Raw genomic sequence first — 27,124 nt, 5'->3', positions numbered from 1 at the left:
TGTGCCCCCTCGTCCCCCTGTGCTGTTTCCCCTCGTCCCCTCCCTGTGCCCCCTCGTCCCCCTGTGCTGTTTCCCCTCGTCCCCTCCCTGTGCTGTTTCCCCTCGTCCCCTCCCTGTGCCCCCTCGTCCCCCTGTGCTGTTTCCCCTCGTCCCCTCCCTGTGCTGTTTCCCCTCGTCCCCTCCCTGTGCCCCCTCGTCCCCCTGTGCTGTTTCCCCTCGTCCCCTCCCTGTGCCCCCTCGTCCCCCTGTGCTGTTTCCCCTCGTCCCCTCCCTGTGCTGTTTCCCCTCGTCCCCTCCCTGTGCCCCCCTCGTCCCCCTGTGCTGTTTCCCCTCGTCCCCTCCCTGTGCCCCCTCGTCCCCCTGTGCTGTTTCCCCTCGTCCCCTCCCTGTGCCCCCTCGTCCCCCTGTGCTGTTTCCCCTCGTCCCCTCCCTGTGCTGTTTCCCCTCGTCCCCTCCCTGTGCCCCCTCGTCCCCCTGTGCTGTTTCCCCTCGTCCCCTCCCTGTGCCCCCTCGTCCCCCTGTGCTGTTTCCCCTCGTCCCCTCCCTGTGCTGTTTCCCCTCGTCCCCTCCTGTGCCCCCTCGTCCCCCTCCTGTGCCCCCTCGTCCCCCCCCTGTGCTGTTTCCCCTCGTCCCCTCCCTGTGCCCCCTCGTCCCCCTGTGCTGTTTCCCCTCGTCCCCTCCCTGTGCCCCCTCGTCCCCCTGTGCTGTTTCCCCTCGTCCCCTCCCTGTGCCCTCCTCGTCCCCTCCTGTGCCCCCTCGTCCCCTCCCTGTGCCCCCTCGTCCCCTCCCTGTGCCCCCTCGTCCCCCTGTGCTGTTTCCCCTCGTCCCCCTCCTGTGCCCCCTCGTCCCCTCCCTGTGCCCCCTCGTCCCCCTCCTGTGCCCCCTCGTCCCCCTCCTGTGCCCTCCTCGTCCCCCTCCCTGTGCCCCCTCGTCCCCTCCCTGTGCCCCCTCGTCCCCCTCCCTGTGCCCCCTCGTCCCCCTCCCTGTGCCCCCTCGTCCCCTCCTGTGCCCCCTCGTCCCCTCCTGTGCCCCCTCGTCCCCTCCCTGTGCCCCCTCGTCCCCTCCTGTGCCCCCTCGTCCCCTCCCTGTGCCCCCTCGTCCCCTCCCTGTGCCCTCCTCGTCCCCCTCCTGTGCCCCCTCGTCCCCTCCCTGTGCCCCCTCGTCCCCTCCCTGTGCCCCCTCGTCCCCCTCCCTGTGCCCCCTCGTCCCCCTCCTGTGCCCCCTCGTCCCCCTCCTGTGCCCCCTCGTCCCCTCCTGTGCCCCCTCGTCCCCTCCTGTGCCCCCTCGTCCCCTCCTGTGCCCCCTCGTCCCCCTCCCTGTGCCCCCTCGTCCCCCTCCTGTGCCCCCTCGTCCCCCTCCCTGTGCCCCCTCGTCCCCCTCCTGTGCCCCCTCGTCCCCCTCCCTGTGCCCCCTCGTCCCCTCCTGTGCCCCCTCGTCCCCCTCCCTGTGCCCCCTCGTCCCCTCCTGTGCCCCCTCGTCCCCTCCTGTGCCCCCTCGTCCCCTCCCTGTGCCCTCCTCGTCCCCCTCCCTGTGCCCCCTCGTCCCCCTCCTGTGCCCTCCTCGTCCCCTCCCTGTGCCCCCTCGTCCCCCTCCCTGTGCCCCCTCGTCCCCCTCCTGTGCCCCCTCGTCCCCTCCCTGTGCCCCCTCGTCCCCCTCCCTGTGCCCCCTCGTCCCCCTCCTGTGCCCTCCTCGTCCCCTCCCTGTGCCCCCTCGTCCCCCTCCCTGTGCCCCCTCGTCCCCCTCCTTGTGCCCCCTCGTCCCCTCCCTGTGCCCCCTCGTCCCCCTCCCTGTGCCCCCTCGTCCCCCTCCCTGTGCCCCCTCGTCCCCCTCCTGTGCCCCCTCGTCCCCTCCTGTGCCCCCTCGTCCCCTCCTGTGCCCCCTCGTCCCCTCCCTGTGCCCTCCTCGTCCCCCTCCCTGTGCCCCCTCGTCCCCTCCCTGTGCCCCCTCGTCCCCCTCCTGTGCTGTGCCCCCTCGTCCCCCTCCTGTGCCCCCTCGTCCCCTCTCTGTGCCCCCTCGTCCCCCTCCTGTGCTGTGCCCTCCTCGTCCCCTTCCTGTGCCCCCCTCGTCCCCTCTCTGTGCCCTCCTCGTCCCCTCACTGTGCCCCCTCGTCCCCTCCCTGTGCCCCCCTCGTCCCCTCCCTGTGCCCCCCTCGTCCCCCTCTCTGTGCCCCCCTCGTCCCCTCCCTGTGCCCCCTCGTCCCCCTCCTGTGCTGTGCCCTCCTCGTCCCCTTCCTGTGCCCCCCTCGTCCCCTCTCTGTGCCCTCCTCGTCCCCTCACTGTGCCCCCTCGTCCCCTCCCTGTGCCCCCCTCGTCCCCTCCCTGTGCCCCCCTCGTCCCCCTCTCTGTGCCCCCCTCGTCCCCTCCCTGTGCCCCCTCGTCCCCTCCCTGTGCCCCCTCGTCCCCTCCCTGTGCCCCCTCGTCCCCTCCCTGTGCCTCCTCGTCCCCCTCCTGTGCCCCCTCGTCCCCTCCTGTGCCCCCTCGTCCCCCTGTGCCCCCTCGTCCCCCTCCCTGTGCCCCCTCGTCCCCTCCCTGTGCCCCCTCGTCCCCTCCCTGTGCCCCCTCGTCCCCTCCCTGTGCCCCCTCGTCCCCTCTCTGTGCCCCCCTCGTCCCCCTCCCTGTGCCCTCCTCATCCCCCTCCCTGTGCCCTCCTCGTCCCCTTCCTGTGCCCCCCTCGTCCCCCTCCCTGTGCCCCCTTGTCCCCTGTGCTGTGCCCTCCTCGTCCCCCTCTCTGTGCCCCCCTCGTCCCCCTCCCTGTGCCCCCTTGTCCCCTGTGCTGTGCCCACCTTGTACCCACTCTGCCCACCTCGTCCCCCTCCCTGGCCCGGCTTGTGCCCGAGTCCCCTGCGTCCTTGCAGGCGCCCTCAAATCTGAGACCCACCTGCTGCCTGGGGAGGGGCTCCCGCTTTCAGCCAGGAGCTGACCCGGCGACACTGCAAGGAGGGCTCAGCTGGGTCCTTGTTCCCCGTGTCTCAGGGGTTCTGAGTGTGGGAGACCCTGGGGCAGCCCTGAGGGTCCAGGAGTCCCCGACAGGGCCCAGCTGGCAGCTGCAGTTCAGGCCCTGCCTGCTTCCAGATGCAGCCCTGCGGGTGTCGGGAGCACAGGTGCCCACACCTGCCCAGAGTACACCCCTTCTCCCCACACACAGGTGTGGAGACCCCTCCTCCCCATAGACAGAAGCATGGAGACCCCTCCCCTCCACTGACACAGGCGTGGAGACCCCTCCCCTCCACTGACAGAGGTGTGGAGACCCCTCCCCTCCACACTCAGGCATGGGGACCCCTCCCCTCCACACACAGGCGTGGGGACCCCTCCCCTCCACTGACACAGGCGTGGAGACCCCTCCCCTCCACACTCAGGCGTGGAGACCCCTCCCCTCCACTGACACAGGCGTGGAGACCCCTCCCCTCCACTGACACAGGCGTGGAGACCCCTCCCCTCCACTGACACAGGCGTGGAGACCCCTCCCCTCCACACTCAGGCATGGGGACCCCTCCCCTCCACACACAGGCGTGGGGACCCCTCCCCTCCACTGACACAGGCGTGGGGACCCCTCCCCTCCACTGACACAGGCGTGGAGACCCCTCCCCTCCACTGACACAGGCGTGGAGACCCCTCCCCTCCACTGACACAGGTGTGGAGACCCCTCCCTTCCACTGACAGAGGTGTGGAGACCCCTCCCCTCCACACTCAGGCATGGGGACCCCTTCCCTCCACTGACACAGGTGTGGAGACCCCTCCCCTCCACACTCAGGCATGGGGACCCCTCCCCTCCACTGACACAGGTGTGGAGACCCCTCCCCTCCACACACAGGCATGGGGACCCCTCCCCTCCACTGACACAGGTGTGGAGACCCCTCCCCTCCACACACAGGCATGGGGACCCCTCCCTTCCACTGACACAGGTGTGGAGACCCCTCCCCTCCACACTCAGGCATGGGGACCCCTCCCCTCCACTGACACAGGTGTGGAGACCCCTCCCCTCCACACACAGGCATGGGGACCCCTCCCCTCCACACTCAGGCGTGGGGACCCCTCCCCTCCACACACAGGCGTGGGGACCCCTCCCCTCCACACACAGGCGTGGGGACCCCTCCCCTCCACTGACACAGGCGTGGAGACCACTCCCTTCCACTGACACAGGCGTGGAGACCCCTCCCCTCCACTGACACAGATGTGGAGACCCCTCCCCTCCACACTCAGGCATGGGGACCCCTCCCCTCCACTGACACAGGTGTGGAGACCCCTCCCTTCCACTGACACAGGTGTGGAGACCCCTCCCCTCCACACTCAGGCATGGGGACCCCTCCCCTCCACTGACACAGATGTGGAGACCCCTCCCTTCCACTGACACAGGCGTGGAGACCCCTTCCCTCCACTGACACAGGCATGGGGACCCCTCCCCTCCACACTCAGGCATGGGGACCCCTCCCCTCCACTGACACAGGTGTGGAGACCCCTCCCCTCCACACACAGGCGTGGGGACCCCTTCCCTCCACTGACACAGGTGTGGAGACCCCTCCCCTCCACACACAGGCGTGGGGACCCCTCCCCTCCACACTCAGGCATGGGGACCCCTCCCCTCCACTGACACAGGTGTGGAGACCCCTCCCCTCCACACACAGGCGTGGGGACCCCTCCCCTCCACACACAGGCGTGGGGACCCCTCCCCTCCACTGACACAGGCGTGGAGACCCCTCCCCTCCACTGACACAGGCGTGGAGACCCCTCCCTTCCACTGACAGAGGTGTGGAGACCCCTCCCCTCCACACTCAGGCATGGGGACCCCTTCCCTCCACTGACACAGGTGTGGAGACCCCTCCCCTCCACACTCAGGCATGGGGACCCCTCCCCTCCACTGACACAGGTGTGGAGACCCCTCCCCTCCACACACAGGCATGGGGACCCCTCCCCTCCACTGACACAGGTGTGGAGACCCCTCCCCTCCACACACAGGCGTGGGGACCCCTCCCCTCCACACTCAGGCATGGGGACCCCTCCCCTCCACTGACACAGGTGTGGAGACCCCTCCCCTCCACACACAGGCGTGGGGACCCCTCCCCTCCACTGACACAGGCGTGGGGACCCCTCCCCTCCACACTCAGGCGTGGGGACCCCTCCCCTCCACACACAGGCGTGGGGACACTGTTCCGCCCATGCCTGTGGAAGAGCACTGAGCCCCAGACTCGCGGGGAGCGTGTTCCACGGCGCGGCCTGCAGCACACGTCCATCCCTGCTGTTTCTGAGCGGTCACACAGCTCCAGGGCACGGTGTCCCTGCCGTCCCTGGGCGACCTTGCAGCCCCGAGTGGCCTCAGGCATCTGACGCCAGTGCCTCCCACAGGTGGCAGCAACGGCCCCTTCCTGTGCGGGAAGCAGACCACCTTTGAAGGCGGGGTCAGGGAGCCTGCCATCGCCTGGTGGCCCGGCCACATCCCAGCAGGCCAGGTGAGTGCCTGGTCCCTGCAGGCTGGGTCGTCCTGGGCGAGACCGCCCTGACCTCCTGCCCACAGCGCTCCACCTGGGCATCAGAAGGCTGGCGTCCCTGTTCTGCCTGAAGCCTAGCCTCTCAGGGTGCGTAGACACAGGGTGCGTGGCCTCGCCGTGTCAGGTGGACGTGGGGCATGTCCCCTCTCCATGTCAGGTGGACACGAGGTGTATCCCCTCACCACGTCAGGTGGGCATGGGGTGCGTGGCCTTCCTGCTCCTGTCAGGTGGGCACAGGGTATGTCTCCTCGCCATGTCAGGTGGATACGGGGTGCGTGGCCTTGCCATGTCAGGTGGACATGGGGTGTGTCCCCTCGCCGTGTCAGGTGGACACGGGGTGCATGGCTTTGCCATGTCAGGTGGACATGGGGTGTGTCCCCTCGCCGTGTCAGGTGGACACGGGGTGTGTGGCCTTGCCATGTCAGGTGGACATGGGGTGTGTCCCCTCGCCATGTCAGGTGGACACGGGGTGTGTGGCCTTGCCATGTCAGGTGGACACGGGGTGCATGGCTTTGCCATGTCAGGTGGACATGGGGTGTGTCCCCTCGCCATGTCAGGTGGACACGGGGTGTGTCCCCTCGCCATGTCAGGTGGACACGGGGTGTGTCCCCTCACTGTGTCAGGTGGGCACGGGGTGTGTCCCCTCACTGTGTCAGGTGGACACGGGGTGTGTCCCCTCACTGTGTCAGGTGGGCACGGGGTGCGTGGCCTTCCTGCTCCTGTCAGGTGGACACAGGACATTGCTGGAGGAGTGGCCCCTGCAGCCAGTGAGCGCCATCTACACCAAGCAGAACTCACCTCTGCCCTGCAGGGCTTGTCAAAGCCTCCGTGTGCTGATGGGCGCTTCAGCTTCTAGAACAGGCGGAGTGCACGCTGGTTTTATCTGGTTTCATCTGGTCTCTGTTTAAGGTTTGACTTCCTCATCGAAATGCACAGACACAGCGATCTCCCATCGCTGGCTCGCTCTCCACGTGCCCACGAGAGCCAGGGCCCCGCCAGCCACAGGCAGGAGACCCATCCGGGTCTCCCACGTGGGTGCAGGGACCCAGCTGCTTGAGCCGTCTCCGCTGCCTCCCAGGAGTGCGTTAGCCAGAGCCAGGAGAGGAGCCGGGACCGGAACCCAGGCCCTCACGTGGGACGGCGTGGGACGTCCGGGCCGGTGTTGTGTGGGCATGCGCTGTGAGGACAGAGCAGCCAGGCCCCAGGGCAGGGCTGGGCCTGTGTGTCCGGCTGCCAGCAGCCCAACCCCAGAGCCCCAGCTCGTGTTGGCTGGCTCAGCTGAGCATCCACACTGAGGGTCTTTTCCTGCTGAGGGGCTCTTGCTTCAGACCCCTCAGGCCCAGGGTGGACGTTCATGTCTGTAGCGGGCCAGCCACTCTTTTTTTTTTTTTTTAAGATTTATTTCTTTATTTGAAAGGCGGAGTTGCAGGGAGAGGGAGAGGGAGAGGCAGAGAGAGAGAGGTCTTCCATCTGCTGGTTCACTCCCCACATGGCTATGGCAGCCAGGGCTGGGCCAGGCTGCAGCCAGGAGCCCAGAGCTCTGTCTGGGTCTCCGACATGGAGCTGTGCGTGTGCGTGCATGTAATCACGTGCAGACCACACGCTGGGCCCTGGCCCCTGGCCGTGTCGGGCCCGAGCAGAGTCACTGCCTGTTCGTCACAGGTGAGCCACCAGCTGGGCAGTCTCATGGACCTTTTCACCACCAGCCTGGCCCTCGCAGGCCTGAAGCCGCCCAGCGACAGGGTGATGGACGGCCTGGACCTGCTCCCTGCTGCCCTGCACGGCCGGCTGACGGACAGGTTGGTGCTGGACGGACAAGGCTGAGGCCCCTCGCCCAGCTGTCTGCTGTCTGGGCACAGGAGTGTTGGAGGGGGTGGCCTGGGGCCCAGCCCGGGGGGCACTATTTCTCACCCAGCCTGAGGTCCTCCTGCTCACCCTGAAACGCCCAGGCCCCGCCTCCGACTCTTCCCACCTGCCCTGTCACTCACTGGGCGCATCTGGGCGAGAACAGGGGGCAGGGGAGTGGGGGTGCTTCCCTTTCTTTCAAAATGTCCTCTTTTTTTTTTTTTTTTTTTTCATGAAACCTGCCCCAGAGGCTCTTAACTGCTGGGAGACAAGGTGTAGGCCCCCACCTGCCCGAGACAGGGCCCCAGCTGCTGCCGGCCTCACTGCCCCACTCCCTGGCCCCCGGGGTGGGCTGACCTCAGCTGAGGCTGCTCGAGCGCCTGGCCTGGGGGACTGAGTGTGCCGCTCCCGGCACCGTGACCTCTGCCCCTCACCCTGGCAGGCCCGTGTTCCACTACCGCGGCAACACCCTGATGGCGGTCACTCTCGGCCAGTACAAGGCCCACCTGTGGACTTGGACCAACTCCTATGAGGAGTTCAAAAAGGTACGGGGCTCGGCGTGCGGGGACCAGGAGGCAGGCACTGCTGCAGCTCCTCACGTGTCCCCTGTGTCCTCCGCCTGGACGCATGCCCACAGACCCCCAGGCCAGGCGGGGGCTGAGATAGGGGCTGGGTGGGCCCTGGGCCCTGGGGAGGGGGAGGGAGGTGCTGGGATGGGGGCTGGGACGGCTGTGGGCCCTGGTGGAGGGGGAGGGGGGTGCTGGGATGGGGACCGGGACGGCCCTGGGCCCTGGGGGAGGGGGAGGGGGGTGCTGGGATGGGGACCGGGACGGCCCTGGACCCTGGGGGAGGGGGGGGGTACTGGGATGGGGACTGGGATGGCTGTGGGCCCTGGTGGCTGGGGTAGGGGTCAGGTGGAATGGGGACCGGGACGGCCCTGGGCCCTGGTGGAGGGGGAGGGGGATACTGGGATGGGGGCTAGGATGGCCGGGGGCCCTGGTGGCCCTTTCTGCCTGGGTGTGGTTACCTAGCACATCAGGAGCCGCTGGGGCCACACAGCTGTTGCTGCCAGACAGCACTGGACCCAGGCCAGGTAGCCCCGCAGGCCTGCCCTGCCCCGCCAGCACTGAGCCTGCCCCTCAGCCCGCCTCCCTGCCCGGAGGTGACCAGTGTGGCCTGCCTGGGCCCAGAGATGGAGGCCCTGCTGGGGGCCCACGGCGTGTGCTTGCGGTGCTGGCCCGAGGGAGGAAGGATGAAAGGCCTCGTGCCCAGGGCCCACCCTGCCGGGAGGAGGTTCACTGTGCCCCTGCCCCGTGGGCAGCTTCCTCCTGTGCCAGGCGCAGCCCTGAGTGCCCAACACCCGAGTCTGCAGATCGTGGGGAGAGAATTCGTGGATTTGGTCGGGGAGGCGGTGGATGAGGCCCTGAGGAGCCCTGGTCAGGGAGCTGGGCTGGGCAGGTGCCACCGGGGGAGCACTGGAGCTCTGGCTGCTGCGTCCCAGGCCCCGCTGCCGGAACCCAGTGTCCCGCGTGTGGGCAGAGCCCCCCAGCCTTCCCTCCGCTTCCGCCTCCCAGGAGCTGGCCTGGGTGCTGGCCTGTCCTTGCCAGGCCGTTGGAGGCAGCTGGCCTTGTATGAGAGGCCTCGGCTGGGCTGTGGCAGGAGCTGTGAGGGCGGGGCGGCCGTGTGCACGTGGCCCTCCTGGGGCAGCGGGCAGTGAGACCCAGCCCAGCGTGTGCCATCAGGGCTCCACCCACAGCCCACAGTGGCTCCTGTCGGCACCGAGCAGGCACAGCTGCTGCCCCCGTGGCCTGGTGGGTGTTGGCGAGCCAGTGTGGACCCTCGTGTTTGTGCAGACCACCCCTTGGGGACCCCTGCCCGGTGCCCTCAGGCACAGGCTTCTCCCATCTCCTGTCCCCTGTGAACCTCTGAAGCTGTGTGGCCCCTGCTCTGCGCACTGTCGCTGTGGGGATGTCACAGAGCCCGGGGTCTTGGGGTCCCCACCGCCCGGCACTGGGCAGAATAAATGCCAGCAGGGCGAGTGCGGCTCTCCCTTCCCGGGTGTGTGCGGGTTCCCTCAGCATCTCCAAGCAGGCAGATGGGGGGAGGGGGTCTGCGTGCATCTAGCACCATGCTGGCGCTGTCCTGTCCTGGTGTGTCCAAGGGGGCCGGCCCGTGGCCTGGGCCCCGTACCCATGAGGGTCCATGTCACAGAGGCTTCCGCTGCAGACCCTGGAGCCCCGGTCTCTGCGCCCCGTGTCTGTCCTGCGTGTTGGGGACAGAGCCTATGGGTGGACAGCACCGTCTGCGGCTCGGGGCTCCCTCCAGGTCTCCCAGGCCCCTTGGAGATGCCCACGGCTCTGACAGACTTCCCTCCGGTGGCCCAACTCCTTGGACACGGTGCTGGCTCTGGCTGGGGCAGCCATCCTGACCGGTGTCCTGGGACCCTGGCAGCAGGCTCTCGGTGCACTGCCGGCCAGCGAGAGGCCATCTGTGGGAAGCAGTCTGCTCACTGGCCCCGCAGGCTCAGCTTGTCCAGACGTGGTGACTTGGCCTGGTCCCATCTGGGGAGAATCCCTCGGGGCCAGGACCGGGCCACGTGGCAGCAACCTCAGCACTGGCTGAGGGCCAGGCTGGTAGCACCAGGGGCCCTCGCCCCCCAGTCCACACACCTGCTCTCACAGCCCCCGCGGGGCTGCCCGAGACCCCCTGTCGAGGGGACTGAGGTTCCAGCCAGGCCGCCACCTGGCCCGTTCGCCTGTGTGGCCTCCAGCTCCTGCCCTGGGACTCAGCCGTGTGGTCTGTGGTTTTCTGGGCCTCCACCCTGGGTCCTGAGTTGTGAAGACACCACAGCTCTGTCTGCCAGGGCCGCAGCCCGGGGGGAGGGTCGCGACCTCCGAGCTGCCCTCCTGGGGCCACACTGTGCCTGGGCCAGCACCTGCTATGAAGGTGAGGCCAGCAGTGTGAGGGCCGGGGTCACCCGGCTGGACCTCGTTGGTGCCCATCTCAGAGGCTGAGCCACTCTGTGCCCTGCCTGGGCCTGGGGCCTGAGCCCCTCATGTGCCTTGGGCATAGACGGCTGGCTCCAAGGGAGCAGACCTCACTGCCCTCCCAGCCCAGCCCTGACGGGTCCTCTATCTGTCCCTTCCAGCCCATTGATGAGGGGTGGGACAGGGAGATGTGGGGAGGGGACCTCAGCAGTGGGCAAGAGCCCGCCCCCTCAACGGGGTGGCCTTGGGGTGGGACCCTGGCTGGCGCCTGCCAGTGACAAATATGCAGGGTGTGGTATCCTGCTCAGGGCCATTGTCCACTGCCCACCCCTGTGGTCCTGCCCCAGCTGTTGTCTTCCCCTTGCACCCTGGCTTGGCCTCCGTCTCCATGACGCAGGCAGACCCCAGCCTTCTGCCTGTAGCTCCAACCACCTCCACCCACACCTGGCCAGCCCAGCCTGCAACGCCTGGCCGCGCCTGTGTGGGCAGGGCACTGCTCCTGGTTGTCGGTGTGTCCTGGGCCGCGGAGCCTCCCCCAGCTTGGGGCCCTGTCTTCCAGGGGCCATGCTGGCCACCCACCCACCTTGCTCATGCTTGCCGTGGTGAGGGGAGGTGACCATCCAAGGTCTGGGCTGGCCTGCAGCGGTCCCAGGGTCGATGGCGGGAGGCAGAGAGAGCACCCCCAGGAGCGACAGCCGAGTGCGAGGTCCTGGCCGTCTCATTCCCCACCTCTCCAGGGAAGTCAGCACCCTGCCTCCGGCCCTGTGCCCCCGTCTGTCTGCTGTCCAGCTGGCTCCACCGTGGTGCCCGAGGGCGAGGTCTCCGTCGGGAGAAAGCCTGCGCCGGGCGGCAGGCCATCGAGCAGCTTGTCCCCTCTGTGTCCAGGCTGGGGTTTGTGCAGACGGGGTACCCCACCCTGGGAGCACACGCTGGGGTCTGTCGTCAGCCGCTGAGCACCCAGTGTGGAGCCCGGGCACGGAGCCCCTGCTTTGTGGAGAAGCAGAGTGTTAACGCTCCACGGGGAAACGGCCTGCCCAGGGAGCCCACAGACCACCTGCCGGAAGCCTGAGGGTGGGCTCGCCGGTGGCAGGCTGCCTGCAGGGCGCCTCTGCCCGTGTCGGAGGCATGGCCGGCAGGGGCTCCCTGGGGGTAGCCAGAGAGGCCCCACTGGCACCTGGGAGGGCTCAGGGCACAGGCTGACGGAAGGGCAGGAGGCTGCGCCAGGGCGAAGGAGCCGCAGAGGCCGCCTGGGCACAGTGCTGAGCAGGACGAGCGCTGTGCTGCTGGCCACACGCCTGAGCCCCACAAGAGCCTCAGCTGACGACCGAGACGTTCGTCACGGTCCCGGGCACCCTGAGCAGATGGGAGAGTGATGGTGCTGCTCCAGAGACAGCCCCGACACCCAGGAGGGCGCCTCTGCCAGCAGCTCTGGGGCCGGGGAGGGGCCGTGAGCGTCCCGCGATGCACAGGTGCAGGTGTGCGGCAGGGGACACGGGCCGCCCCGCGCCCACCGCCTTCCCCGCCTCATTGCAGGGCATTGACTTCTGCCCTGGGCAGGACGTCGCGGGGGTCACGACGCATACCCAGGAGGAGCACACGAAGCTGCCTCTGATTTTCCACCTGGGCCGAGACCCTGGGGAGAGGTACCCGCTCAGGTGAGTTGGGCACGGGGCCACTGAGCCAGGGGAGACGACCAGACAGGCGGACGCGAGCGCCGCTTGGGACTCGTGTGGGTTCTGAGTTGTGCTTCCAGCAGCAGGAGCCGTGCGTGCCCGTGGGGACCCTGTGTGCCCGCAGAGGAAGCTGGGGGCTCTGCACCCCCAGTGTTCACGCCCATAGGCAGTGCTGTCCCTGTGTGTGGTGACCCGCCTTCCTCTGCGAGTGCCCTCACGCCCCCACCCCAGCAGTGTCCCAGGCTCTGATCCACCCCCAGGGAGGGCCGAGGACCAAGGGTGTGGTGTCCGAGCAGGGCTAAGTCCACCTGACTGACCAGCGCTGCGGCCGGGAGGGAGAGCTCCCACGGGGCCGGGGGTCATGCATCTTGGAGCCCAGGGCTGGGTGTGCGGGGCTCTGGGTGGTGGTGAGCGTGGTCGCTGCTGGCGGGAGCACCACGCAGCGTTTCCTGGGAGAGTGACGGAGCCCCTGCACCCAGTTTCACCTTCAGTGAGCTGGCAACTGGGGCCACTCAGAACACCTGCCCCAACCACTCCGTGAGCACCCGTCCTGCCGCCTCCAGAGCACCTGACCCGTCCGCCGTCTCCACTCAGCAGAGCGGAGCCCTGCTGTCCCAGCCTCACCTACAGCCAGGCTCGCATCACAGCCACTCCAAACAGGGTGGTTCTGGCACTTCCTGGCTGTGGCACAGAGACCCCAGCAGTTGACTGGAGGTCCCGGGCCCTTGTGCTCTGACCTGAAGCCGTCCCCTCGCTGGCTGGGGGACCCGGAGGCTCCTCCAGTGCATTCGTTCCTGGCCCAGTGGCTTGGTCCCTCCGGGTAGTGGCCAAGCAGACAAAGCCAGGCTGCCGGCATGCGGCATGCATCCTGCTTGTGGCAGGAGGCACAGGGCCCCCGGGGCTGTGTGGCCGAGCACGTGAGAGGTCCAGGAAGGAGGGTGCTTGGGTGCCACGCATGCCTAGTCCACACATGGTGGGGGTGTCCGGATGGGCTCAGGCGAGCCACGAGTGCTCCACGTCCAGAGAAGGGGACAGGCATGTGGAGCAGCCACAGCCAAGGGGAACCTGAGCCTCCAGGAGCTGGGAGAGACTGGGGGTCCAGCCCCGGAGCCTCGAGGGGCCGGCCCCCACCTCCAGGCCCCCTTGGCTCGCAGCCCTGTGTGTGCCGAACGGTGGCGTGGCCCAGGAGATGGGCACAGGCATAAGCTAAGGCCCCTGGACAGCAGGCACCACAGGCGTCCAGCTGAGGCCCCTGGACGGCACACAGACCACAGGCGTCCAGCTGAGGCCCCTGGACGGCACACAGACCACAGGCGTCCAGAGCCAAGGGCCTGTGTTTCGGAATGAGACTTAAGCAGGGTGGCTGGGAGGAAGCCTGCAGGACAACCGCCACGGCATCACCCAGCCAAGGCGACAAGAGTCGGTCCAGAGCGACCACAAGGCCCAGGTGCAGAAAATGCCTGGCCACACCTAGCGCGACAGCCCGCAGGCTGGTGTCCTCCGTCAGTCACAGGCCAGCCCCGTGCCACTTCCGCCAGCGCTGGCCCTGCCTCAGCTGGGAAACATGCAGAGCTCCTTGGGTGGCCACAGGAGACAGCCCTGCTCTGGAGTCAGGGGCCCCTGGCGCGGCCTCGCTGGCCTTGGCATCTCCCGGACTCAGACATCCGTGCTTGGGAGCCAGCCTCCCCAGACAAGACAAAGCCGCCCAGATCTGGCTGGTTCCGGCAAGGCAGCCGTGTGCACAGTGTGCTCCAGACGTGTGACACGAGCCCTGCAGGAATGCAGAGATGCAGCACACGGGGGCGGCGGCCAGGAGCTGCAGGGACCCTGCCTGGCTTGGGGACAGAAGGCCCAGGCCCACCCAGAACTCACCTGTCCCCCCGAGGCCCACCCAGAAAGTCGGGGAGGCCACGCAGGCCGAGGCGCATCCAGCCGTGGCCTGCGATCTCCAAGGATCCTCACGTGCTGGAGGCAGCCACGGCCACTCGGTCTGGCAGCTTCCAGAACAGAACCCTGAGCCCATGGGGGCCAGGCCCCTTCCCAGCAGGCCACGGGACGTGGACCACACAGCCATGTCCACCCTTGAGGGCCCAGAGCCTCTTCCTCGTCTCTGGTCGTCTGCAGGACGCAGCCCCTGCTGGTGGGCACGTGGCTGGCCTGACGTGGAGCTCAGAGCCGCGGCCACCTGGGAAGTGCCCGGGCCGGCCTTCTTACCGTCGGCGCTGAGAAGCTGCAGGGCTGCCCCCCGCAGCCCAGGGCTGGCCAGGCACCACAGGCCTGCCGAGAAGAGGGCCTCCCAGCCTCGGTCTGCTGTCCGCCGCCGGGCTGAGGCCCTTCCGTGTGTGCTGTGACGGGGCACGATCCCTGCGGTGTCGCCCTAGCCTGTGGCGGCCTCGTGCACATCGTGGGGCCGCGTGGAGCATTTTCCTGCTTAAAGGGAAACAGGGCAGAGGGCTGTGGCTCCTCCCCCTCTTCTGCAGTTGGCTTGTGACGAGATGCAGGACCTGCCAGTGCTGCCCTGGTGGGGACAGGCAGGGGACACTGCTTACGGAGCCTCCCTGCCGGCGTCTGGCCACCAACCTGTTAGACACCGCGAGGCCCGGCCTCCGTGGGCCTGGCCCCTCCCTGCCCCTCTGGATCCCAGGACCTTTTTGGGCCTCTTGCTGCTCCCGGGGAGGCACCTGTGCCTGCTGTACCCTCGGTGACCTCTGCCCTCTCGTCTCAGCTTTGCCAGTGCCGAGTACCAGGAAGCCCTGCGCAGGGTGGGCCCGGTCGTTCAGCAGCACCAGGAGACCCTGGTCCCCGGACAGCCCCAGCTCAACGTGTGCAACCAGGCAGTGATGGTGAGTCTCCTGCGCGCGAGGCCGCAATGCGTGCCGTCGGGCCGCGGCGGGCATGGGAGCAGGGGCTCCTGGGGCAGAGCGGCCACCACTGCGGCCTCCTGCAGACGCCTGTGGTGTGAAGCAGGGGTCCCTCAGGCCCTGTGGGGGCAGGGCAGGGCGAGGCTGGGACAGGCACTCCCTGTCCTCCTCCCCAAGCTGCCCCCTCCCGCGCCCGGCGCAGAGGGTGGCCTCTCCTTCCACGGTGGCTCCTGGACCGCCAGGCCCCGTGAGTGCACAGGCCCACGGCAGTGAAGCCACTCCCACCTCAGCCGGAAAACCATCTTCTTGCACCAAAGCCAGGACACAGCAGGGAGGCTGGAGTCCCTCCCCACCGAGCCGACGTGGGTCCCAGAGAACAAGCCTCGTGCCCACGATGGCACTCGTCTGTGCAGAGATGCGGCCCCATTGTCTCACGCCAGGCACTCCCTCCCCCGAGACCCTCGAGTCTGTGCCCCAGGCCCCGTGTCGGAGCTCCCGCCAGAGATAAGGCCACACGGGGTCAGCGTCCAGGTCAGACCAAATCGTGGCTATAGGAGCTGCCAGGTGCCAGCTTTGCTTCCCTGTGACCCAGGGGACCGCCTGGCCACACAGGAAAAGCGCATTGTCCTGACAGGAAGGACAGTTAGGGGCCCACGGCCTCGTCCCTGGCCACGGGATGGCCCACCTGCCACAGGGTCACCTGGGGCCGGGCTGGGCCTGGTTAACCAGGAGCCAGGGGGGAGGAAGTGCTGGGCACAGCCACGTGGATCCAGGGTGAACCCTGCTCGGGCAGGTGCATGGATTCCCACGTTCTGGCCCCGTTTCCAGCTCAGCTCAAGGTGAGGGGTCCTGGAGACCCAGCCCAGGCAGCACAGTGTGGGCCCCGGCCCGCGGGACGCAGCTCAGGAGCACAGGCATCAGCCGTGCCCACCTGGAGCTGGCCCGTTGGCCTGCCGCCGTGTGTCCCTCCGACCGCACCCAGCCTCGTCCCACGCGCGTCCCAGGACCTGCGGCACGTGCCGAGTGGAGGGAATGCTGGGAAGGCCACTGGTGGAGGCGAGCATCCCGCCTGCGCCAGCCGTCAGGCCTGGGGTCAGCCTGCCCCAGCCTCACTGTCCCGTTCAGCACCTCGGGGCGGCACAGGTCATGGGGTGGAGCCCACCAGGGCCTGCTGTAACCTCGCGTTCCTCCTCCTCTTCTTTCCCAGAACTGGGCGCCCCCCGGCTGTGAGAAGTTAGGCAAGTGCCTGCGTGCCCCCGAGTCTGTCCCCGAGAAGTGCCCCTGGCTCCACTAGCACCTGCCTCTGCCGGGGCTGGAAGAGCCCCAGCTGCCATCGCCCACTGGCCACCAGCCCTGCAGCCTGCTGCCGCCCTGGCCCCACGGATCTCAGGACCCCGCCCATCTCCCCCGTCCTGTGGCTGTGACCCCCTCCCTGTCCGCGGCCCAGGACTCCGCCCCCGGCCTGGAGTACTTCCTGCGTCCTGGCCGGCCCCTGTGTGCTGTGCAGGGGGCGCCCCGGCTCCCCTCGCCTCCCTGGCCCCCGCGCCTCTCTACAGCGGGGTGGGGCAGAGGCCTCCCGGAGCCCGGGACCCCGGCCGGCGCCCGGCGGTCTCCGCCCCGAGCCGGGACGGCCTCAGCACCTGGGCCGCATTACTCTGGAATTGCAAGTGCTGGGGAATTCCGAATGAAATTCTTAGAATAAAGGGGCACAGACATCCCAGCGCTGCCGTGAGCTGTGTGTGCTGGGGCCGAGGGTGCGCCTTGCAATGGCCGTGGACGCGCGGCCCGAGGACTCGGAGGAATACGGTAGTTCCCGCGGAGCCGCGCCCGCCCCGCCCCGCCCCGCGCCGGCGCGCACGCGGCCATGGCGGAGCCCGAGCTGCAGCAGGTGGCGCGGCGGATCCGCAGCTTCCCCGACTTCCCGGTGCCCGGCGTGCTGTTCAGGTGCGGTGTGCGCGCCCGGCCTCGGCTCTGCGCCGCCCGCGGCGTGGCGCGCGGCTCACCGGCCTGCCTTGTCGCGCAGGGACATCTCGCCGCTGCTCAAGGACCCCGACTCCTTCCGCGCCGCCATCCGCCTCCTGGCCCGGCACCTGCAGGCCGCGCACCCGGGCGGCATAGACTACATCGCAGGCGAGTGTCGGGCGAGTGCGGAGCCCCTGCCGCGGGCCCGGCCGGTCACCCGGCGCGAGGTCAGCCCGGGGCTGAGCGCCCCGACCGCGCCCCCGGCGGACGCCGCACGGGCGGCCGGGCTACCGGAGGGGAGGGGGCACAGAGCCCGGGCTACCGGAGGGGAGGGGGCACAGAGCCCGGGCTACCGGAGGGGAGGGGGCAGAGCCCGGGCTGCCGGGGGGGAGGGGGCACAGAGCCCGGGCTACCGGAGGGGAGGGGGCACAGAGCCCGGGCTGCCGGAGGGGAGGGGGCACAGAGCCCGGGCTACCGGAGGGGAGGGGGCACAGAGCCTGGGCTACCGGAGGGGAGGGGGCACAGAGCCCGGGCTGCCGGAGGGGAGGGGGCAGAGGCCGGGCTGCCGGAGGGGAAGCCGCCCGGAAGGAGGGCCAGGCCCGCTCTGCGGCCACGTTCCTTGCGTCACCACGGGGGCAGCCCAGCCCTGTGTGGCCCGGTCGCCCGGGGCCCCTGCTGCCAGCACCCCACTCCGCCCCCACAGGCCTGGACTCCCGAGGCTTCCTGTTTGGCCCCTCGCTCGCCCAGGAGCTGGGCCTGGGCTGTGTGCTCGTCCGCAAGCGCGGGAAGCTGCCGGGCCCCACCGTGTCTGTGGCCTACGCGCTGGAGTACGGCCAGGTGAGCGGCCGGGCGGGCCGGGCTGGGGGCGCGGGGGCTGAGCGGCCCCACCGTGTCTGTGGCCTACGCGCTGGAGTACGGCCAGGTGAGCGGCCGGGCGGGCCGGGCTGGGGGCGCGGGGGCTGAGCGGCCCCACCGTGTCTGTGGCCTACGCGCTGGAGTACGGCCAGGTGAGCGGCCGGGCGGGCCGGGCTGGGGGCGCGGGGGCTGAGCGGCCCCACCGTGTCTGTGGCCTACGCGCTGGAGTACGGCCAGGTGAGCTGCCGGCCGGGCCGGGGGCGCGGGGGCGCGGGGGCTGAGCGGCGCTTCCCCGCAGGCCGAGCTGGAGATCCAGAGCGACGCCCTGGAGCCGGGACAGAAGGTGGTCATCGTGGACGACCTGCTGGCCACGGGCGGTGAGCGCCGCCGGGGAGCCGGGCGGGCATGGGGGGGGTGTCTCTGGCTGGAGGGGAGCCTGTTGCCATGCCAGCCGCTCCCCCCGCACCCAGGGACCATGCGAGCGGCCTGTGAGCTGCTGGGCCGGCTGCAGGCTGAGGTGCTGGAGTGCGTGAGCCTGGTGGAGCTGACGGCGCTGCAGGGCCGCGAGAGGCTGCGGCCGGTGCCCGTGTTCTCCCTGCTGCAGTACGACTGAGGACCTGGCTGCCCCCCCAGCCGTCTCTACCCCTCAAGGAGGTTCCCAAGTGCCCCTGGGTTGGGCGCCCCGGGCCCTTCCTGCTGGTTCTGGAAGTGCCAAAGCCTGGGGCCTGGCCCAGCCCAGCAGACAGCAGGGGCCCTGTGACCATTTCCCGCTGTCCCGGGGCCTGCAGGGCAGAGGCGTCCACCCAGGCCCTGCCCACAGCCGCCGCAGCCCTGTGGGGCGAGGGCTCGGACACCTCACGCTTCGGCTCTGGACCTTGGAGCCCAGGACTGCCCCACCCCCATCCACCCAGGGCAGGGCGGCCCCTGGGCCCCGGGGGCAGGCAGGGACTTTGCTATCTGAGGTCTGAAGTTTTTATTTACATATAACTCAAGCTCTGTAAAAAGCCACTGAAATGCAAAGCTGAGTCCGTAGAAGCCTTAAGCACCCAGAGTTTTAAACGATTAAAAATGAGGTCTACTGGATTATAAATAAGTGTTCATCTGTACAAGTCAGCTCAGAGGCCGTGCGACGGGGCGGGGTCTCCACCACTTGTGCCAGCTTCCGGAAGCTTCCTGTGCACAAGGGGCCCGGGGCCGTGCAGCTGTCAGCCCAGACCACAGCAGTGCTGGAGGCGACTGGGGGCCACGGGGCCCGGCTCATCTCGGCCGGTCCTACAGGGCATGGTGCTGGCCAAGTGGCCAGGCAGAAGACGTGGCTCAGAGCGCGGCCTCAACACGGGCCTGGTGGGCCAGCCGTGCAGTGATGCCAGCCAGGTCGGCGTCCTTGTCCAGCTTGATGTAGGTGTCGGTGCGGACACGGTGGAGGCTGAGCCAGTCGGGCAGCAGCTCGGACAGCAGCAGCACGCACTTCTCCATCTCCCCTGCAGACAGAGGCGCGTGAGGGCCCGAACCCTGGGCCTGCAGGACTGAGGGGCGGCCTGCGGCCCGGTGTGGCCAGGGGCCTGGCAGGGAGGAACGCGTGCCAGGGCCTCGGCCGCTGCAGGAGGGCGGCCCAAGGACAGGGTGCGCGCAGCGGGCGCTCGGTGTGTAGCTCCTGGGGGGCAAGTCCACGGCCAGCCGCACCCCGGCCCCCAGCCACCTACCAGGGCTCGTGGCAGCGCAGCAGCTGCCCACCAGCCGGGCGCAGGCCACCTGCATGGTGAGTGCCGGCTTCCGCTCCGACACAAACACGCCGCGCAGCACGCGGGCCAGCTCCGGCAGCCGCTCCAGGCGCTGCAGCCGCTGCTCCTGCTCTGGGCGCCGCATCATCTGTGCCAGCTGCTTCTGCGCCTCCTTGGCTCGGATCTGCGGGGGCGTGGGAGGCACTCAGCGGGCGTCAGGTCACCGGGGCTCCCGGGCGCCCTCGCCGCAGACTCACCCGTTCCAGCAGGGACTGGGACACGCCTTTCAGGGCGCTGGGAGGAGCAGCAGGTGGGGTGGCCGGCGGCGTGGCTGGCAGTGCGGGGCTGGGGGACTCAGGACCACCGGGTTCCTTGGAGCGCAAGGCCAGGTCACTCAAGGCCCTCTCCATCTGCAGGACAGGGCCGGCTCAGGGGGGAGAAGCCCCTCGCCAGCTGTACCCACCCCCCGCACAGTGCGTGGTCTGTGCTGTCCCCTGGGGTCCCACCACGCACCTCCCGCCCTGGGACGGCCACCTCCCACCACCCGAGGCCCTGGCTGGGGACGAGGCCATTCTGAACCCGCAGAGCCCGCTGGCTCACCCTGGGCGACATCAGGCTGCGCGCGCGGGCCAGCACCTCCTGGGCAGTGGTGAGCTTCTCCACGGTGGGCGGCTGGGGCAGCTCGGCCGGCTCGATGTCAGGCACCTCGTCCACTCGGAAGCGTGGGTGCCAGCGCTTCAGCTGCTCCTCGGGCACCGCCAGGGGAGGGTTCAGGGAGGCGAGGAAGGCCTGCGGAACAAGGCCGGAAGCCCTGCTGGGCCTGGGCTCTCCCAGGAAGGCTGGGGTGTGGCAGCTCTGGGCAGGGTTTCCACTCTGCCCAGCGCTCAGCTAGGAGACAAGCACACGCGCCCACTGCCCGCCCAGCTCCTGCTCACGGCCTCAGACAGGCCAGGACTCGCGCCCTGTCGCCCACGTGGGAGTCCCGGCTGAGGCCTGGCCATCAGGGTAGTGACCCCACGGATGGAAGGCTTCTCTGTCCATGCTCCAACTCACAAATAGATCAGAATTCTAGGGGCCAGCATCCTATAGGGCAGAGGGCCGAGCCCCGGCTGCTCCACTTCCCACCCAGCTCTCTGCTGTGGCCTGGGTAAGCAGCAGCAGGTGGCCCAAGTCCTGGGCCCTGACCCCCCACATGGAGTCCCTGGCTGCTGGCAGCCATCCAGGGAGCGAACCGGCTGACGCAGGATGGCAGCCTGTCACTTGCCTTGGCCCCGCCCCCACCCCAGACGGCAGCAGCACGCGCACCTTGTGGTGTTCCCGGACGCGCCGCAGCAGGTTCTGGCTGAAGACCTGGCGCCGCTGCAGGAGGCAGGTGGCCGTGAGCGGAGGGGCTGGGCCAGCGTCTGCAAGGACAGCGCAGGCCTGAGCCCCGGCCCGGCCAGCCCAGCGCCCCGGGGCCCAGCGCCCCCGGCCCGGCTCCCCGCCTCACCCTGCCCCAGCAGCGGCTCGATGGTGAGCTGGTACTGGGACCTCTTGGCGCCGTCGGTGAAGGTGGGGACATTGCGCTCCTGGCGGAAGCGGTAGCTGCCCGGGTACACGGCCTTGATCTGGCCCACGTTGCGCTCCTCAAAGCGCCTGCGGGAGGAGGCGGGCTCAGGAGGCTGCGCCGGCCGGGCTGGGCCAGGCCAGGCCAGCCCCCGGGGCCCTGCTCACTTGCGCATCATGTCCTGGACGCCCTGCTGCACCTTGGCGAAGGTCGCGGTCTCGGAGCGGTTGTGCAGCATGCCCACGATGGTGTCCATGCTGCGGAACATCTCGGCCAGCACCTGGTACTTGTAGGGCAGCACCAGGCCCGGGCTGCCGGGCTGGGCCAGGGCATGGAAGCGCTGATAGGCGGGCGCCTCGGCGACACTGCGGGGGGAGCAGCCGGTGAGACCCCGGGCTGGGCCGGATTCAGCAGTCTGGCTCGCCCCCAGGCCGTGCCCCCTCCAGCCTGTCCTCCCCTGGGGGGCCCGACACCCCCAACACACTCACCCCGGCTGCTCCGCGGGGTCCTTGGCCTCTCCGGCAGCCTCCTGGGCACTGGCCCCTCAGCGCCCGCGCCCGCGCCCCCAGCGCCCGCGCCCGCTGCAGGCAGGACCGGAGCTCGGAGGCGCTGCACTTCCCGGCAGCGGGGGGCCGCGGGGAGGCGGCCCCGCCTGCCCGCCTGGGCCTCCTGACCCTGGCCGGCGGGGCCGCCCCGGGGGCCGCCTCCTTTACCTCCTCCGCCGCGGAGGGCGGGTCTGGGCAGCTGGGGCCGGGGACCTGCGGGGCGAAGCGGGGGTCAGGGGGCCGGGTCCCAGCGCCCCCGGCTCCTCCAGATCGGAACTACAACGGGCGAGCGCGGCCGGCCCCGGTCAGCCGGCCATGCAGGCCGCCCCGGCGCGCTCTGCTGCCCAGCGGGGCCCAGCGGAGCCCCCCGGCCCCCCCGTGCCTGTGCCCCCGCCCCAGCGCCCTCCTCCCAGCCACCGCGTCCCCTGCACCCCCGCCCGGCCTCCCTCACCGCGCCCCCTGCACCCCCGCCCGGCCTCCCTCACCGCGCCCCCTGCACCCCCGCCCGGCCTCCCTCACCGCGCCCCCTGCACCCCCGCCCGGCCTCGGCGGCCCCCAGACCCCCGCCCGGCCTCCCTCACCGCGCCCCCTGCACCCCCGCCCGGCCTCCCTCACCGCGCCCCCCGACCCCCGCCCGGCCTCCCTCACCGCGCCCCCCGACCCCCGCCCGGCCTCCCTCACCGCGCCCCCTGCACCCCCGCCCGGCCTCCCTCACCGCGCCCCCTGCACCCCCGCCCGGCCTCGGCGGCCCCCCGACCCCCGCCCGGCCTCCCTCACCGCGCCCCCCGACCCCCGCCCGGCCTCCCTCACCGCGGCCGGCAGCCGCAGCCTCCTGCGCGCGGGCGGCGCGGCGTCATCGCAGCCGAGCTCGGAGGCCCTGCGTGCGCGCTTGCGGCCGCTCGGGCCGGGCGGGCCGGGCGGCGGCGAGGCCTTGGCGGGGCTCGGAGTGCGGCAGGCCGTCTTGGCACGCAGCGGCGCCTGGGGCCCGGGCCGGCGGCGCGCGAAGAAGTCGGTGAGGCGGCGCTGAGCCATGGCGGGACCAAGGCGGACAGCGGCGGCGACGGCGGTGGCGGCGGCAGGGGCGGGGCGCGGCGCCCGCCGAATTTCGCGCGCGTTCCTGGCTCCGCCCCGGCTGCGAGCCGAACTCTCGCGAGAGAGCGCGTGCGCAGTGGTGCGCGCGGGAAACCGACGCCCGCTCCCCGGCCTGCGCATGCGCCGGGCCCGCGCTCTCTGCCGCTGTCCACGCCCGCGGGGCGCCAGGGGTCGCGCGCTGTCCGAGGGGCGCTCCGTGTGGCTTGGGAGGTTCCCCGGACCCCGCCTCCGAGGGGCGAGGCTCGTGAGAGCCTGAGGCGCGCCACGGCGGGCTCCGCGCGGGGCAGGATCCGGCTGGGCCTAGGACGCGCCTGACCCGGGGAGCGCTGGGGCCGGCGGGGCCGGGGGCGGCCGCGAGGGGAGAAGGGACGCGGCCGTCATGCTGGCTCCTGGGAGCCGTGAAGCCCGCACAGAGAAGGGGTCTCGGCTCCCTGCGCTGTCTGGGCCGCTGACAAAGCCCCTTGCGCTTCGCACCTGGGAGCCGCGCCGTCCTCCGCCGGCGGCCCTCACCGCGTGGGCAGCGCCGAGCCCGGCCCCTTGGCACGAGGGCTGCGGACGGACGAGGAAGGGAGCCGGAGGGCGGGAGGGGCGGTCTCCAGGTTCTGCGGCGTTAGCCGGGAGAGCGCGAGTGGCCAGGAGCGGCCGCGCTGGCCGGGGGCCGAGGGAGACGCCCCCGCCGGCCGGGAAGGCCAGGGTTAAGTTGCTTGGAGTGAGACCAAGCGGGTCGCAGTGCACAGCGTGGGCTAGGCCGCCAGCGAGGACCCGCCGTGCACGCTGCAGCCCAGCTCTGGTCTGGCCTCCTCTCTGTTGCTTCTCTTCTCCGCGTTGACTTTCGGAGGGTGGGGGGAGCCGTGGCCAGCGGGTGAGTGCCGCTGTCACGGTCCCCGATCCAGCGCTCAGGTGGTGACTCTGTTCCGCCGAGTGGCCCCCCTGGAGGTGGGCTGGGCCCTGGGGGGGCGTTGACCGGGCAAGAATAAGCAGGGTCGAGGAGGAGATCCGGAGGCGGGGCACAGGATGGCCCTGACCCGCTGCCCTACGTCCTGTGTGGCAGGAATGGTGGCCAAACCCCTCCCCCCTTGGCCGAAACCCTTGTGCTCCCCGAAGAGAAGGAACCGAGGGGACTGGGGGCCGAGCCAGCCAGGGAGCAAGGGCACCTGGAGCCTAGCCTCGAGGAGGGGAGGACCCCGCCCGCAGCGTCCACCTTGATCTCCAGGACCTGAGGCCGGGGAGAGGCAGGCGCCTCCACTGTGCCCACCTGCACCGCCACCCTTAGGGCGCTCTGGGGGCAAGCGCCCCCTCCCCCCTCAATGCAGGACTGCATGGGGCACCCGCTCCCATCGACCCCCCCCCCCCCAGGAAGCTCCGGTTCCATCAGCCGTGGGGCGAGCGGAGAGGCGCTTGCCAATCCTGGCCGCTTCCCCTTGACCTCTAGCTGGGCGGCTCAGCGTGCCCCTGTTGGGCTCCTGTTCACCCAGAACCCACCTGGGACGACTGCCAGCTCCTCACGGCCCTGGGGACCACGGGGGCCCGGGAGCACGGCCCTGGGGACGACGGGCAGCCCACGACGATGAGGGCTCCCGCTGACCCGGCCAGCCTGGGATGTTGACCAAGCGGAAGGTGGGGCGCAGGTTCCAGGCCAGGGAGGATCCTACACACCAGAAGGAGCTATAGGATCGTCGTCGCCCGCCTGGACGGGGAGGAGCAGCCAGAGGCCCGGAGACTAAGGTGGAACTGGGGTGTGGGGTGGCGGTAGGAGGGATCGCCCCCGGCAGCCGCACCGTGGACCAGTGTGCGGTCTGTAAGCAGTGGGGGCACCAGAAAACGGATGCCCTGAGAGGCCGGGGAAGCCAGAGTCTCCCGGGAGTGAAGCCCAGGCTGCCGGAGGAGAAAGCATCTCGAGGGGGTGGCAATCACCCATCCGTGGATGGGAAACAGAGATTTACGTGGACAGCGGCGGATGGGGCGGGAGGCGACAGCAACCTCGTCCTGCCGAGCAGCTTGGGAGAGCGCCTTGTGCCCCACTTACACGGACTTCACAGAGGTAAAGCCGGGCAAGTGCGGACGTAAATGTCTTCGTCTTCGTGGCCACCTCTTCAGGGTGGGGACGGCCGGTACGTGGCTAAGGTCCTGCTGGAGACGTTATCCCCAGGTGTGGTTCTCCTAGGCCCGGGGCCCGACCATGGCCCCGCTTTTGTTAGTGGGGTCACTCAGGGATTGGCTCGAACAAAGGGGCTAGATTGGGAATTACACCGTGAGTACAATCCCGAGTTCGGGACAGGCTGAGCGGATGAGCCGGACGTTAAAGGAGGCTTTTTTTTTTTTAAACTAAATTGCTGGTGGAGACTGGGTGACGCTCCTTCCTTGTGCGCTGTTCCATGCAAGGACACCCCACATAGACTCGGCTTGACTCCGTTTGGGACAATGTGTGGTCGCCCCTTCCGCATGCCCGGATTTGCCTGGGGACCACAAGCTCACCGGCAGTACTGCTGAGGAACCACTAACCAAGAGAGCACTCCCGGGGGTACACCGGGAGCAGTGGCCAGGGAAACCGACCAGATGCAAGAAGCTGAACGTGACCCGAGCCGGGGGCCGGGCGTGGGTGCGGCGCCACCGTGAGAGCCTTCAGAGGACGGTGGGAAGGGCCCCGCGGAGCTGACCTCGCGACTCCCACTGCTGTAAGGTGGACGGGATGAAGGCCTGGCTTCACCATTCACACGTGAGGCCTGGTTCAGTGGCTCCCCGTGGCTGACCACCCTCCTGTCTCCCCTCCTCCGCCCCTGTTGGTGCTTCTGTTAGCCGTGACCATAGGCCCTTGCGTTCTAAACAGATGTGAACTTCATCAAGGAAAGGGCGAACGCCGCGCCCTCACGGTTCTGAGGCAGCACTGTCCGCCCTTCTCGCCCAAGCCAGAGGATTCCTCTGTGTAAGCTACCTGTGGGGAACTTGAGAGCCAGAGGCGCGCCACTGCGGGCTCCGCGCAAGACAGATCAGACTGGGCCCAGGACGCGCCTGACCCCGGGGAGCTCTGGGGCCGGCGGGGCCAGGTGGGGACGGCCAGTGAGCTGGGCGGGCTCGCAGTGTGGCCGCGAGGGGAGAAGGAGTTCGGCTGTCATGCTGGCTCCTGGGAACTGTAAAACCCCGCACAGGGCGGGTCTCGGCTCCCTGCCGTGCTGCCCAGGGACCAGGCCCCCACGTGCTGGATGCTCTGTGCATCTCGGGGAGTCTCACTGTCCTCTCCTTTGGGCGGTCCGGGACACAGCGGGCGCCTGGTAGGTGCAGGAGCGCCGAGCCCGTGCCGGCACCTCAGCCTGCATCCCACAGGCACTTAGCGCGGACTCCCCGGGGTTCCCCAAGTTGATGAGTGGAGAACGAGGCCGTGTGAGAGGCCCTGAGCACGGCCACCCCTCCACGGGCATGGTCAGACCCCCGCAGGCACACCCAGTCCCCCACGGGCACAGTCACCCCTCGTGGGCATGGCCAACTCCTCCGAGGGCGCGGCCCACACACCGGTGCCTGTGTGGGAAGACGGTGCCTGTGTGGGAAGATGTCGGAGACTGCCGCCCCATGGCGTGGGCCCTGTGTCCCCTTGCAGCTGTGTGCCCCCCCCCCCCACTCTCAAAGGGGCAGCGGTGCCCTGGGGTCGGCAGGAAGGGTGCCTGGGCGACTCCTGAGCCGCCAGGGGCCGAGTGAGAGGGCGCCCCCACCCCAGGGGTTCCCTGCCCTTGCTTCCCCAGCAAACAGCTGGTTTCTGAGCGGCTGAGGCCGCAGGGCTGACCACAAGCACAGGTTCCGCATGTGGCTCTTGGGCATGACCGTTTGGCCCGTCCCTGCCCTGCACAGAGCGCGGACGGACAGGAGGCTGCCCCACCCCCCCAGCTTCTCTTCCTGCCGCCTACGCACCCCTGCCTGCACCACCCACGGGGTGACTAGCTCAGGAGGATGGGCCCAGCGCCTGGCCGTGAGGCCGCCGTGCAGCAGGCCAGCTGCCGGCTACCTCCTGGGAGGGAACAGCCATGCAGAGTTCTGTCTGTGGCCACCTGGGCCATCAGCCTGCAGGCAGAAGCAGTGCCCAACGCCTCTACAAGGCTCGGCGGAAACCTGAAGCCGCTGCTCACAGGGGCCGTGCGGGGTCCTGAGTGTGTGTCTGGGACACACCTGGTCCTGCGTGGGCTGGGGACCAGGGGTGAGAAGTGTTGGCAACTTAGGCTGTGGCTGGCATTCACTCTGAAGACCAGCAAGTGGGCAGGCAGTGGCCAGGGCAGCAGGGGGCTTGGGGCTTGTCCTGGCCACGAGGTGGGAGCAGAGGGGCCCAGCTGAGCCGGCCGGCTCCTCCATATGTCCCCGAGGACAGTATTTATTTGAAAGGCAGAGTGATAGATGTGTCTTCCATCTGCCTGTGGCTGCTGCTCCTGTCCCGTCCCCAGCTGGACCCGGCCAGGATGTGGGGAGGGGGCCGGCAGCCCCCTTGGCAGAGCAGCGAGGTCACTGCAGGGAGCAGCCTCAGGCTGGCTGCTCGGAGCCCAGGCACAGGCTGAGGGTGGCGGAGCAGTCCTGC

The 27,124-nt window shown here is 69.8% G+C and overlaps 3 protein-coding genes across 3 annotated transcripts in view; 2 read left to right on the top strand and 1 right to left on the bottom strand.

Annotated features, from left to right (window-relative positions):
• GALNS (galactosamine (N-acetyl)-6-sulfatase) overlaps window positions 1-16,609 on the top strand; it is a 31,706-nt gene extending 15,097 nt beyond the window's left edge. Inside the window, exons 9-14 of the mRNA XM_062176289.1 lie at window positions 5,340-5,443; window positions 7,145-7,281; window positions 7,770-7,872; window positions 11,848-11,969; window positions 14,713-14,830; window positions 16,056-16,609. Of these exons, the coding sequence (XP_062032273.1) occupies window positions 5,340-5,443; window positions 7,145-7,281; window positions 7,770-7,872; window positions 11,848-11,969; window positions 14,713-14,830; window positions 16,056-16,142 (671 nt within the window). The 3' untranslated portion in view covers window positions 16,143-16,609. The remainder of the gene's footprint in view (window positions 1-5,339; window positions 5,444-7,144; window positions 7,282-7,769; window positions 7,873-11,847; window positions 11,970-14,712; window positions 14,831-16,055) is intronic.
• Window positions 16,610-16,683: 74 nt separating this feature from the next.
• On the top strand, window positions 16,684-18,748 carry APRT (adenine phosphoribosyltransferase). The gene is made up of 5 exons (XM_062176290.1): window positions 16,684-16,792; window positions 16,872-16,978; window positions 17,514-17,647; window positions 17,964-18,042; window positions 18,136-18,748. The coding sequence occupies exons 1-5, from the start codon at window positions 16,713-16,715 to the stop codon at window positions 18,276-18,278; spliced, it is 543 nt and encodes a 180-aa protein (XP_062032274.1). The 5' UTR covers window positions 16,684-16,712; the 3' UTR covers window positions 18,279-18,748.
• Window positions 18,708-26,379, bottom strand: CDT1 (chromatin licensing and DNA replication factor 1). The gene is made up of 13 exons (XM_062176055.1): window positions 26,345-26,379; window positions 24,052-24,163; window positions 23,080-23,171; window positions 22,288-22,795; window positions 21,585-21,690; window positions 21,421-21,475; window positions 21,100-21,297; window positions 20,876-21,021; window positions 20,692-20,789; window positions 19,987-20,175; window positions 19,644-19,796; window positions 19,369-19,570; window positions 18,708-19,146 (listed from the first exon to the last, which is right to left on the bottom strand). Exons 1-13 carry the CDS (start codon window positions 26,377-26,379, stop codon window positions 18,983-18,985), a joined length of 2,058 nt encoding a protein of 685 aa, XP_062032039.1. The 3' UTR covers window positions 18,708-18,982.
• Window positions 26,380-27,124: the final 745 nt, after the last annotated feature.

The sequence above is a fragment of the Lepus europaeus genome, chromosome 19, assembly GCF_033115175.1.
Source record: "Lepus europaeus isolate LE1 chromosome 19, mLepTim1.pri, whole genome shotgun sequence".
NCBI lineage: Eukaryota > Metazoa > Chordata > Mammalia > Lagomorpha > Leporidae > Lepus > Lepus europaeus.
The sequence above is the reverse complement of the archived record's forward strand: the minus strand, read 5'-3'. Positions and strand labels throughout refer to the sequence as shown.